Below are 14,274 nucleotides of genomic sequence, written 5' to 3'. Positions count from 1 at the left end.
AAAAAAACAAAAATTAATTTTAAAATAAAAGTTGAGAAATTACCCTTTAACTACCCGAGCATCAAGTTATAACATAACTACACGCGTGGCGTACTTTATAAGCCACAAGAAAATACACTTAAAAACAGCGGATTTGTTTTTTTTTTGAAAAAATACACTTAGCTGTTTGTTATAAACCTTATTCGGCATCAGTGAATACTTGGAGTTGGTTCTCAGTAAGCCAATTGAAATTTATAACTGGAATTATGGAATAACTGGATGCCATGATAAATAAAATTACTAATAAAATTTTTTTTTAAATGTGATTTTTTACAGGAGAAAAAGTATTGTTTATAAAGAAAAATATATTTTGTGCCATAATGACTAAAAAACAATTGAAATATGTACTTATATTACTACTTATATTAATATAATCGTGGCGTATATTGTCCACCACCGGAAACAACAAATAATAAACTGTAAATTATGATCTTCCCAGAACGCCGATTATAACGAAACTAAAACCAAATTGTATAGCACATTCCAGTGATAGGTTAGAGAGATAAACAAGGTCAAAAATTAAATTGTTAAATATATTTGCCGTAGGATTCTTATATCTGGCGTACAAAATACGCCAGCGCGTGTAGTTAAAGGTTAAATAGGATTAAGTTTACACACGAAATTTTATTACTATAATATCCAGTTACTGCCGATTTTTAAGTCAGGCATTTTAATTTATTTTGTTATGCTTTTATTCTGTTTGTTTCATTTTGATATTTTTAGCCTACTAATAATAGTCCATTTACTCACGGTTTTTGTTGTAAATTTTAAAGAACCGCTTATATTGACATAAATTTAGTCATACTCATAGCTAACAACACAAGAAGTGATACCGATGTGTGCTTTTACTCTGGGGGTAAAAGGGGTATTCTCAGGGGAATACGCCTGAGAATACCTGGGGGTGAGAAAACATTCGTTTAAAATAAGTCCGGAATTGGATAAACTGACTAATTCTAAGCAACTTTTGTTGTATAGAGATTTTCACTAAGTCAATTCTTTTCGAGTTATTTGCGAGTGAGTATGTTAATTTTTTAACAAAAAAAAAACGTTTTTAGACGGTTTTTCGCAATTAAAAACTAATTATTTTATCGAAAAAATACTCTTAGCAAAAATATAGCTTACAAGAAAGTGAAAAAAATAATTTATATAATAATATGAAGTCTGTAAAACCCAGTATAAAGCAGAGTTATAGCTAATGAAAAGTAGGTTCTTATTCGTCAAATTCCAAATAGAATATTTCAACGTGAAATAAGCAAAAAATTAAGCACTTTTCGGGGAAAACTCATTACAACTTCTTTAAATTGTTTAAGAAAAGCTTTATTTATATGATCTGTAAGTTTCATCGGTTTAAAGTGCCCATTTGTGAAAAAACTTGGTTTTAAAGTATTTTTTTTTTAATCTTAAAAAAATGTCTTTTTCGATATAACTTTAAAATTAATTAGTGATACCAAAAATCTCAAGCAGTAAAAAATGTAGATTTTGCCTTTCTGAATATTTTGAATGTTTTGTTTTCCTGACAAAAATTGAAAGATACATATTTTCAAATTTTGCATACACTTATGATTTGTGACTGGTTCAGCCCTTTTCGCCCTTTTAACTACAGCCTTTTCAAAAATAAGCACTTTGAACCGATGAAATCTCAGATCATATAAACAATACATAAGTAAAGTAACTTGTGGTGAAGCGGTAACGATTAATTTCATTTAGGATGCTAATTAGGGGGTGGTTTTCATGATCTTTTTACAAAAAAAGGGACCAAGATTATTTTTAACTTACTTATTTACTCTTAATGTTAAAAAAAATATGTGTAGCTTCTTTTAAACACTTTAAAAAAGTTGTAATGAGTTTTCGCTGATAAGTGCTTGATTTTTTGGTTACTTTACGTTGAAATATTTGATTTGTAATTTGACGAATAAGAACCTCCTTTTCATCAGCTACGACTCTGCTTCTATTGGGTCTGCAGACTTCATACATCGGTACTTACACCATTTTTTTCACTTTTTTATAAGCTATATTTTTTTTTGATAAAATACTTATTTTTTGAGTTATTTGCGAAAATCCGTCTAAAAACTTTTTTTTTGTTGAAAAATTAACATAAATTTACTCGCAAATAACTTGAAAACTATTGAAAAGTATTGACAGAAAAATCTTTATAGAAGAAAAGTTATTTGAAATTAGTCATTTTATCCAATTCTGGACTTTATGTTTTTTCACCCCCGAGAAGGGGTGAAACTCACATTCTAAAGTTCAGTTTTCTGAATTATTTCAAGCACCTAATTGGTTCACCTACCTTCAAAAAATAAATAAAAAACATGATCCAAAATGCCCTGAGGGGCGCCAAAATCCTTTTTTGCACACAGGCGCCAGTACCCCTTACGGGGGCCCTGCAAATAAACATTGCTTTTCGTTTCAATTCAATGTTCAACCCAACTTCTGCCATCCACCTTCTTCTTGGAAGTTTAAACATTTAATTCAAGCGAAAATCAATGTTTATTTATGAAATAAACATTTATTTCTGTTTTCTAACAACAGTAAAATGTATTTTAAATAAAAAAATTACAAACATTCTTCTTTTTTTGTCAATTAATTTAATTTAAAAAAATTTTGGACACCCTGTATAAATAATTATGATAATTTTTATATTATTGAATAGAGAATTGAATACCCTTTCAAATGAGCTACCACTTGACCCCTATTCCCTCTTTAAAAATAAGGTGTTGGGGACGTGGAAGGGAGAGAGTTGACAAATGACAGATGTATGTATTGTAAAAATGTGTCTCCCTTAGAACAAAAATCGACCTGTTTCGCCATTTTCTTAAAATCTAATAACTACTGCCAAATGTAGAGGTGGGGTCTTTTCTTTGGCCCACGCTGTATATACCTTATGTACTATACTATTTGTATGCCATGATTATATCCATTTACTACTATTGATATTATTCTTAATTCGCCTAATAAGTGGCTTTTTAGCTCATAGGCTCGTTATATTTAAGATCTATATGAGCTTTATCACGTAAAAAATGAACAATTCTTTGGTTTTTATGGATGCCATACAGAAGTTCTTTAATTCGAAGGACACGCATGTTTTATTTATTAAATACTAGGAAAATTTGAAATTTCAATGGTAAGGTACTATTGTAACTTTGTATTTTGAGTTTTTTTCTAAATATATTAATGCTTCATATATTGGTAAAGCCCCGGGGCTAAAGATTAATAAAAAAATATGAAAAAAAAAATAAGAAACGCTTTTCTTTAGTTACGAGTGACTAAAATTAAAAATATTATAAAAAAATCAACTAAAAAGCAAAAAATAAAAAAAAATAAACTCGAAGGATTATTCGAAGAAAACTGTTAGACGGATTAAATACACAAAAATCTCACACATTCGTTAAAAAAATGAAAAAATCTAAGAAATTCGTAAAAGAAAAGCGTGGGCGAAAACCGTTTATTCGATGAAGACGTGGCACACGCTTTTCTTTAACGAATGTGTTATATTTTTTAAATTTTTTAACGAATGTGTGAGATTTTTGTGAATTCAATCAGTCTAACAGTTTTTTTTTATTAATCTTTCGAGTTTGATTTTTTTTTATTTTTTGCTTTTTAGTTGATTTTTTTATATTTCTAATTTTAGTCACTCGTTACTAAAAAAAAGCGTTTCTTAAAATGTTTTATTTTTTTTTACTTTTTAGTCTTACACTTTTCAAACATTAAAATATATCGTCATGTTAATTATAATTTACAGGGTGTCCAGAAACTCTACCGACAAACGAAGACAGGAGATTCTTCAGATAATTTTAAGATAATTTAACCCAATTCACTTAGTCCGAAAATGCTTCCTAAGGGAGCTACAGCTCTTTAAAGATGGCGTCTTGTAATTAGTTTTTCTTAAATACCTCCAGAACGCTTCTATTTAGAAAAACAAAAATTGGTACGCGTATTTATATTCAAGATATAAATCTAATCCATCCATTGCAAATTTCTAGTACCGATCATAGGCGTCCGTTTTGGGTAGGGCAACGGTTATTTTATCGCATAACTTTTATGCATTTCTGACACTGGATTATTAAATTGTGAAGTATTCTAGTACTAAAAGGTACTAACTCTTGTTTCAAATCGGTAGGACACACCGTTTTCTAGAAAAATAGGTTTGAAAATTTTTCGCTTTTTGAATTAAAAAAAAATTAAAAAAAAACTGTTTAGAAAGACAAAAACTGGTACATTTATTTATATTCCAGAGATAAATCGATTTCATTAATTGCGAATTTCTAGTACTGGTCATAGGCGTCCGTTTTGGGTAGGTCAAAAGTTATTTTATAGCATAACTTTTTTGTCTTGAATTTTTGAGCATTTTTGACACTATATTATTAAATTATGAGGTATTCGAGTACTAAAAGTTACTCTTACTTTATGTTGGTAAAATACTTCGTTTTTTGTTGAAAAGTTCTTTCAATTTTTTTTCAAATTCCAAAAACGAAAAACTTTCAAATCGATTTTTCTAGAGAACGGTGTGTCCTATCGACTTGAAGCAAGAGTACCTTTTAGTACTAGAATACCTCACAATTTAATAATCCGGTGTCAAAAATGCATGATAGTTAAGTATAAAAAAGTTATGCGATAAAATACCCGTTGCTCTACCCAAAACGGACGCCTATGACCGGTACTAGAAATTTGCATTGGATGGAATCGATTCATCTCTGAAAAGTAAACATGCATACCCTTTTTCCTTTTTCTAAATAGAAACGTTCTGGAGGTATTTAAGAAAAACTAATTTTATGACGCCATCTTCAGAGAGCTCTAGCTCCCTTAAGAAGCAATTTCGGACTAAGTGAATTGGGTTAAATTGTCTTAAAATTATCTGAGGAATCTCCTGTCTTCGTTTGTCGGTAGAGTTTCTGGACACCCTGTATAGGGTGTCAATTTAAATAGTTGCCACCCCTATAATTTGGTCCCTATAGAAAATATAAAAATATACAAAAACACGTCAAATTTATTTGTGAGGGGGACATTTTATAGACCAGTTTTCAACTAAGTTACACTAACCCTCTAGCGGGGTCGGACACAACCCCCAAAATCTTTAATGGGAAGGGGGTTGAGTGATACCTCATTTTCAAGGACGTTCGATTACCTTTTCGAAAATACCACATACATTATATTTCTTTTCAGTAATTTTAATTTTTTTATAATTAATAATTTTAATAAATATCGAGTTCAGAACTCCAAAAATTTTTGGAGTATTGAACTCCAAATTGGATTTTTTGGGGTGTTGAAGTATTTAGAGTATTTTTTTGAAGTATTTTTGGAAAAATCAAGTAAAACCGTAAAGATATTAAGTATAGAGTTCAGAACTGCAACATTTTTTAGAGTATTAGAGTTTTAGAGTATATAGAGTATAGAGTCCAAGATTTTTCCAAAAGTACTGAAAAGAAATATAAAGCATTGGGTAGTTTTGAAAAGGTAATTTAATGACTTCAAAATGGGGTATCACTCAACCCCCCTTTCCATTAAGGATTTTGGGGGTTGTGTCCGCCCCCGCTATGGGGTTGATGTAATTTAGTTGAAAACTGGTATACAAAATGTCCCCTCACAAATAAATTTGACGGGTTTTGCATATTTTTAGATTTTCTATAGGGACCAAGTTATAGGGGGTGGCAACTTTTCAAATTGACACACTGTATAAAACATATTATGTAAAAAACATGAAAAGTAGTTGGAATCAGCAAAAAATTTGAAATTTTATTGTTTATTTATGAAGCATAACGTAAACAATTAACGAAAAAAGTGACATTATGTATAGTTCATATAATTAGCTACAATCTGTAAAAGTTTCAAGTTTCTTCATTGTAAAAAAAAGGAATTTAAGCATTTTCCATTAAAATCGCTTTTTTAATTCGTTTAATTAATAAACATAATCGTTTAATTAATAAACATAAAAAAATTATTGACTATTCGTGCATTGTTCTCGCGAATGCATATGTCTGCAAATTTTCATTTATTTGCATTGAGGAAAAGGCAGTCAATTTAACGTCTAAGGGTTTGACACAAACGATTGAACTAAAGAAAAGCGTTTAAAAAATTAAGATATAGTTGACAAAGTTTTTCTGTGATAGTTGGTGTTAGGAATATAGAAAGCACATTCAGTAATAACAGTACACTTTAAGATTTCAGTATAAATAACTAAACGGTCTGAGAGACTAAAAAAGCAATCTCAAAATATTGAAACTACATAATAGAAAAATTTCCATGGCATTTTGGTTATATTTTGGATTACGAACACGAATAAAAATGTTCGATTTTTAGACCAGTGGTTCTCAATCTTTTTGAGTCATGTACCACAAAATACATTTTATTTATTTTTGGTACTACCTAACTAAAATACCCATCTAGATAGGTAATCTAATTAACTATAATAGTGTTGTTCTGAAGCTATTTCTTTGTAGCATTTTCGTAATTAGCTACTCTAAATGGGAAATAAGCCACAATTTAACTAAAAATGGTTTTTATTAAGGTTTCGACGTCCACATCGGACGTCGTTGTCAAAATACAAAATATTAATAAATTCGTTGTTGCTTAGTAAAACATTCTTCTAATAATTTAATTCAATCTGACTCATTTATATCGGCAATTCAGACATATTATTATACATTTTATATACTTTGGCGCAATACTTTTGAGTGGAATGGTTGAAATTTTTGAATAATGGTGTTACTTGCTGTTGCCCATATTTGTGCTGCATATAGCCATACTGGTTTTAAAATGCATTTATAAATCAGAAGTTTGTTCTCCAGGCTGTAATTTGATTTTCGACTCATGTCCTGATTGTAAATGTAAAAAATTACATTTTGTAGTTTTATCTCAACTATTTAGATTTTAATGGGGTGCAAAAAAATCTAAAAAATTAGGATTTTTGCACTAAATTGTTAATAATTAAAAAGGGAGTCGAACTCTAGGCAGGAAATAGGTAGGTTTTCTTTCTATAGGTCTAAAATAACTAAAAAAAGTAGTTAGCTGCCTGGATATTTGAATGTCCCGAACATGGTCTAATTCTTGCTTATTTCCTTGGATTATAAGTCTAAATTTACAGAAAATTTACATTCATTTTTAAGAAAATTTAGAACATTAACTGCACCAGCTGCTACTGCAATGTCCACTAAAGTCGCTCCTTGATGGCTACATTGATTTAAATCATTTCCAATTATTTTAAGATACTTTAAAATCTCAACTTTATTCCGAGATGCTGCCAAATGAGCCGGTAAATTCCCATCCACATCAGAAACGTTAACATTCATTTTACATTCTTCTACTAGATACTGTAGGACTTCCAAATCACCAGATTGAGCAGCTTTATGAATAAGTGTATGTTTATGATTATTGGAAATGCATAGATGTGCCCCTTTATCTTTAAGATACTTTAAAATCTTAACATTAAAATTTATGACACGAACCGGTAAATTACCATTATCATCAAAAACGTCAACATACATTGGACAATGTTCTTCTAAGTATTGTAGGAATTCGAATTTACCAGATTGAGCAGCTTTATGAAAAAATGTATGTCGTGTTTTCTTGGACATGTATAGAAATGCCCCTTGATCTTTAAGATACTTTAAAATCTTAACATTATAATCTCCCATATACACCATATGAACCGGTAAATTCCCATCAACATCAGAAACGTTCACATCCATTTTACAATCCTCTACTAAATATTGTAGGACTTCCAAATAACCAGATTGAGCAGCTTTATGAACAAGTGTATGTTTTTGATTGTTTGAAACGCTTAGGTTTGCCCCTTTTTCTTTAAGATACTTTAAAATCTCGACGTCACTAAATTCAACTGCCATATGAACTGGTAAATTTCCATTAACATCAGAAACGTTAACATCCATTTTACAATCTTCTACTAGATATTTTAGGACTTCCAAATCACCAGATTGAGTAGCTTTATAAACAAGTGTCTGTTTCTGATTGTTGGAAATGCTTAGATTTGCCCCTTTACCTTTAAGATACTTTAAAGTCTCAACGTAACCAAGTTCCGCTGCCTTATGAGCCGGTAAATTTCCATCAACATCGGAAACGTTGACATCCAGTTTACAATCTTCTACTAGATATCGTAGGACTTTCAAACCACCAGATTCCACAGCTTTATGAACAAGTGTTTGATTTTGATTGTTGGAAATGCTTAGATTTGCCCCTTTATCTTTAAGATACTTTAAAGTCTCAACGTAACCAAGTTCAGCTGCCCTATGAGCCGGTAAATTTCCATCAACATCAGAAACGTTGACATCCAGTTTACAATCTTCTACTAGATATCGTAGGACTTTCAAACCACCAGATTTAACAGCTTTATGAACAAGTGTTTGTTTTTGATTGTTGGAAATGCATAGATTTGCACCTTTTTCTTTAAGATACTTTAAAAATTTGATATCATAATCTGTCACATACATCATATGAACCGGTAAGTTCCCATCAATATCAGAAACGTTAACATCCAGTTTACAATCTTCTACTAGATATTGTAGGACTTCCAATACACCGGATTGAGCAGCTTTATGAACAAGTGTCTGTTTTTGATTGTTAAAAATGCTTAGATTTGCCCCTTTTTTATTAAGATACTTTAAAATCTCAACCTTACCAAATTCAGCTGCCATATGAGCCGGTAAATTTCCATCCACATCAGGAACGTTAACATCCATTTTACAATCTTCTACTAAATATCGTAGGACTTCGAATGCACCCTGTCGAGCAGCTATATGAACAAGTGTACGTTTTTTCTTGTTCGAAATGCTTAGATTTGTCCCTTTTTCTTTAAGATACTTAAAAATCTTAACATTATCATCTCTCATTTTTATCATATGAACCGGTAAATTCCCATCAATATCAGAAACGTTAACATCCATTTTACAATCTTCTACTAAATATCGTATGACTTCGAATGCGCCATTTCGAGCAGCATCATGAATAAGTGTACGTTTATACATGTTGGAAAGGCTTAGATTTGCCCCTTTTTCTTTAAAATACTTTAAAATCTTAATATTACTATCTAAGGTTTTTACTAAATAAACGGGTGAATTCCCATCAACATCAGAAACGTTAACATCCATTTTACAATCTTCTACTAAATATCGTATGACTTCGAATGCGCCATTTCGAGCAGCTTCATGAATAAGTGTACGTTTATCCTTGTTGGAAATGCTTAGATTTGCCCCTTTTACTTTTAGATACTTTAAAATCTTAACATTACAATCTCTTATATCTATCATATGAACCGCAAAATTCCCATCAACATCAGAAACGTTAACATCCAATTTACAATCTTCTACTAAATATCGTAGGACTTCCAAATCACCAGATTGAGCAGCTATATGAACAAGTGTTAGTTTTTTTCTGTTAGAAATGCTTAGATTTGCCCCTTGCTCTTTAAGATATTTTATAGCATTAAGTGATTTAGAGCGAGCTGCGTAGTGACCGATTGTATTTCCATCCTCATCAAAAAAGTTTAAATCTATATTGTATTTTCTAGTTAAAATTTTTAGAAAATCCATCGCATATTCGTGGTTGTGTATACAAGAATTAGCTGAGTGGGACTCGAAGTCGTCGTCGGACATGTCGCTGTAACCGAAATTGTAGTACGACATGTTCCCGTAGACGTGTTTAAAGCACCAACTGTTATAATATAACAGCAGCTTTAGAATAATAAAACCGATTTCATTGACTTTATTGACCTTTGCCCCCGTTTCTACAAAAAAATTGGCGAAAGATTGGCGATTGCGTTCGCTGTTTAAAGATATTTCTATTATTTTCCAATTGTCTGATTTTAAAATATCGTAAAAATTAGTATAATTATCAAAAACTAATTTAACAGTAAAAAAGTATGTCCCATATAACCGTGATATATCTTGTTTCCAATACACCTTAGTAAGTGCCGAATTGTATTCCATAGATATTTCAGATACTTTTTTATTTTGATTAACCTCCAAAATTTGTTCAAAAAAATCCGAAACACCCCTATATGTATAGGATAGAAACACTTCATTAAGCACTTCGAGTAATAAATCGTGGTTATGTCTCTTTTTATATAGGTAATCCCATAGCAATTCTGCTGCAAAATATTCCTCAAAACTTTTATGAACAAATGCATAACCTTTATTATACGAGTAATATGAGTCCTTTAATAAGCCAACATTTAAAACATCTTTGTTAATTTCAAGACTAGCATCAACATTGAGCAAACTTAAAATTTTGCGATGATAAAACGAATTATTAGCCGCTAAATTTTTTAACGAGTCTATATACCTGTCAAACGCTTGACGGTAGATATTGTCACCTTGTGCAAATTCGTCTTTGATCGCTTCTAAATAACAATTATAAAAATAATATCGGTTAGAAAAACGATTAAAAACCTTTGATAAAGATTCCATAGAGTCACCTTTACGTATGCTATTTTTTATTATTTTAGAAATCATTTTTAGCGATAATGGCGTTGAAGAAATCGATTGTGAAAATTCAATAGCAAAATTCTTTACCTTTTTAAATAAAGCATTTTTAATATTAATTTTAAGATATTCTTTGAGGAAAAATTCTCCATCTCTACGTGAAAATGGAAGGAGTCTAACTATCTCACAACTATGTAAATCTATTATTTCTTTTAAGATGAAATCGTATTCTCTGGCGCCCATAATAACCATGGAAATATTCAAGGCCTGAAGGGCATTATGATCTGCTAATACGTTTTGTATTTCTTTGATATCTTCCGGACAGTTCTCGTCAAGGCCGTCTATAATTAACATTTTATCCATTGACTCCATAAGTTTTTCTTCGAAATAATGAGTTATATTTTCATTGTGATATAATAGATTACACAGGGTTTTCTCGCTATCCTTCTGGAAAAATTGTTTAGACTTTTTTAAATCAACGTTAATTATCCATGTCAATTTGGAATCTTCTTTATCTTTATCTTTTTTGTCTTTTTTGTCTCCTTTGTCTTGGGTTTTTTTGAGTGATACTATTTGTTTCAATAAAGTTGTTTTGCCTGCACCAGGCGGACCTGTAACAACAACTATATTTTTATGTATTTTTTCGAAAAACTCCTTTTCCCGAAATACATCTGTCCTTATATGATCGTATGAGTCAGAGTCAGAGTCAGTCAGTATTGTTATAGTTCTTTCAACATTATTTATGCTTTTCTGTAAATTTAGTGAATTAGCATTGAAGATCAGCTTTCTTTTAACATATAATTCCTCAGGTTTTGATTGGGCTTGAGAACCAATCGAGTAATTATCTTCGCTAAATATTATTTCTTTAAGACTCTCATCTATCTCAATTTCATTAATCTGAACTCTGAACTCAAGTTCAGAGTCAATACTTTCCTTTTTAGTAATTAACTTTCTTAATGTGACAATTTCTCCTTGAAAGTGAATTTCTTTGTCAAATATGTGTTCTTTTGTTTCATTTTCTAGCGAACTGAAATATATTTTATCCTTAATTATTTTAACTGATATTTCACTATTTTGCAACTGATGTTCTTTAATGACTATAAATACTTTTTTAGTTGGATCTTCCTTAGTAATCGTACATATTTTCTCATATAATTCTAATGATTTATCTTCATCCATTGATAGAAACGAAACAACTAAGTATTTAATTTTGTCACATCTAAATGTGTCTATCATATCACATACAACTTTATATTCCATTGTATATTTCATTTTATGAAATGTATTTTCTATTTTTTGCATCAAGCATAATGTGTTTTCTTCTATAGGTAAATATGACCCGTTTGCATTTTCAATGCTCCGGAAAATTTTTAGTAAATGCATAGTGATATTATCATGCGTTTGAACACAAATAATATTTGAATCAAATTTATATAAATTTGCTTCTTTGAACTTAAGTTTAGAATTAACAAACTTATGAAGAAAAAGTCGATTATTTTCACCATAGATAATAAACATTAAATAGTCTTCTGTCATAGGCACAGACTTGTTAATTGGTGAATAAGACCACTCTTCTACATGATGTTTTACATATTCGTAATATGAAGGTTTAAACTTCAGATAGTCATTGAGCTCGCTTAATTTGCTTTTAATTAACGATTTGATGCTCGTGAGTTTAATTTTAACAACAACAAAAAAACATATGAATGATTTTATGTCTTCTCTATTGATATCCAATTCCTTCCATTCTTTTTTGTCTTTTTCGGTTTCCTTATTACTAATATTATTTTGAAATTTTTCTATCGTGCTTAGAAGCTTGTCAACCATTTCTTCTTCATTTTTAATTTTGTACTTTTTTGTCTCCGTACCAAATATTTTCTGTAAGTTTTCATCAGCTAAATTTTTTGTCTTGGGACCAAATTCATCCATAATATCAGCCACATTCAGCTTAGCAGCAGTACATAGTATTAAGGAGTTGCTTGTTATTTTAAAATATTTCTTTGCAGTTACATAAGACAGAAAATACTTTGCAATACTGAAATCACCTTTGATTGCCATAAAATGTTTTGTGCACGTTTGACCACTGTGAACTTTTGCTTGTAACAACATACACTTTTTATTTGATTCAAATACGAGATCATCAAATTTTCCCGCGGATTTAACTTCATTTAATATTTTCCACTTTTTGTAGCTTGTGATTGCAGATAAAGCAAAAAGTGTATGTAAAGCTATCACATAGCGTTCGCCGTCGCTGAGATTTTGTGCTTTTCCCGAATCCATCACCTGAAAACATAAATATTTTACAAAAATTAAAAATATGAATAAGAACTTTAAATTCTAAAACAAGACATTTGATGTTTTATAAAAAAAATTAATATGGATTGTTTTATAGATCAAAAGTACAAAAACCGACATTTAGGGGAGACCGGGGCAGAACGGGATACTTAAGAAAGAAAAACAATCATTGAAAGAAAACTAAACTGTGTATTCAAAAATAACAAAGTCAGATAGGATCACTTGCTATTAAATTTCATATAACCTATGTTATTTATAATTAATATTGTTTAGTTATTTGGTTATAAAGAACTTAACTTATCAGTGCGAAATTCCCATTTTGCCCCGTAACCGGGGCAAAACGGAAAATGCTACGGGGCAAGATGGGAATGTATTTTAGTCAGGCTGGCAAAGTCCATAAATATGAGCACCTTCGTCTTCATCCTCAAAACCTGCGCAGGAATTATGAGCCCATCCATGGCAGACACTACACACTACCCATCCTTCAGTTGACTGCAAATATAAGTATCCACAGTAGATGCAACCACAATCTTCATCATCTTCTGATGAGTCAGTGTCCATCTCGTTTTCTTCTTTAGTTTTCTTTTATTTTTTTATTAGTTTCAGTTTTACTGAAACGTAACTTTATATAACGTTTATGTAACTTTATGTAACGTTTATATAACTTTTACTAAACGTACAAGATATATAAAAACCTGATAAAACTTGCTTACTCACCTTATACTTCTATAAATATCACAAAAATTTTTAACAAATCAAAAGAAAACGGATTTTATGTCTGTAAAGGAGTACACTACGTGACTAGAAGTTTCTTTCTAATGACTAAAGTGAGTCAAACCACGTTCGTTCGAATGGCACTATTGCCGATATTATGACGACTATAAGTTATACACACCGATGCATTTCCCGTTCTGCCCAGAGCCTCGTTTTGCCCCGGTCCCCCTACTTTAAAGCCAATAAAATGGAGACTTGTTTTTAAATGGAGACTTTAAAATGAAGGAAAAATACCATTGATTATAAACTACCCATGTGTAGTTATAAATCAATGTCTATGTTATAGTCAAAGCCCGAATTTCAGGCACTCCTAGGTTTGACTAGGCAATCCTCAGGTCTGACTGACGGTCTTAGTCAAAGCCCGAAATAAATTACAGTTTCGGCCTTTGACTAGTCAATCCTAGGAGAGACTAAGTTGGTCAGGCAAAGGTCGAAATTTAGTTTTATGAAAACGGGGTTTGACTAGTCAAACCCCGATCAGCTATTGAAATGTCGTAATTTGTTAGATTAGGTTTAATAAAACGTCATTTTTTAATTTTAATGTTTACTATTCTTAAATTGTCGTAATTAAAATAAAAAAATTTTGTGTATTCTCACATGTCGAGGCATTATGGCATTTAGAGTTGCACAATGCGTTAAACATTTTACACTTACATAATTTTGAAGAGCATTTCTTATTGCATTAGCATTTTATAAAGCCTTTTCCTCCAAATTTAGAATCCTTTGTACTAAT

At 30.6% G+C, this 14,274-nt stretch overlaps 1 protein-coding gene across 1 annotated transcript in view; it reads right to left on the bottom strand.

Annotated features, from left to right (window-relative positions):
• Positions 1 to 5,121: 5,121 nt before the first annotated feature.
• The window catches only part of LOC114338408 (uncharacterized), a 35,981-nt gene continuing 26,828 nt past the window's right edge, over positions 5,122 to 14,274 (bottom strand). The window contains exon 2 of the mRNA XM_050652731.1: positions 5,122 to 12,755. Within this exon, the coding sequence (XP_050508688.1) occupies positions 7,101 to 12,752 (5,652 nt within the window). The 5' untranslated portion in view covers positions 12,753 to 12,755 and the 3' untranslated portion in view covers positions 5,122 to 7,100. The remainder of the gene's footprint in view (positions 12,756 to 14,274) is intronic.

This window comes from Diabrotica virgifera, chromosome 6, assembly GCF_917563875.1.
Source record: "Diabrotica virgifera virgifera chromosome 6, PGI_DIABVI_V3a".
NCBI classification, from domain to species: domain Eukaryota; kingdom Metazoa; phylum Arthropoda; class Insecta; order Coleoptera; family Chrysomelidae; genus Diabrotica; species Diabrotica virgifera.
Note: the sequence above shows the minus strand (reverse complement) of the source record. Positions and strands in the feature narration are given on the sequence as shown.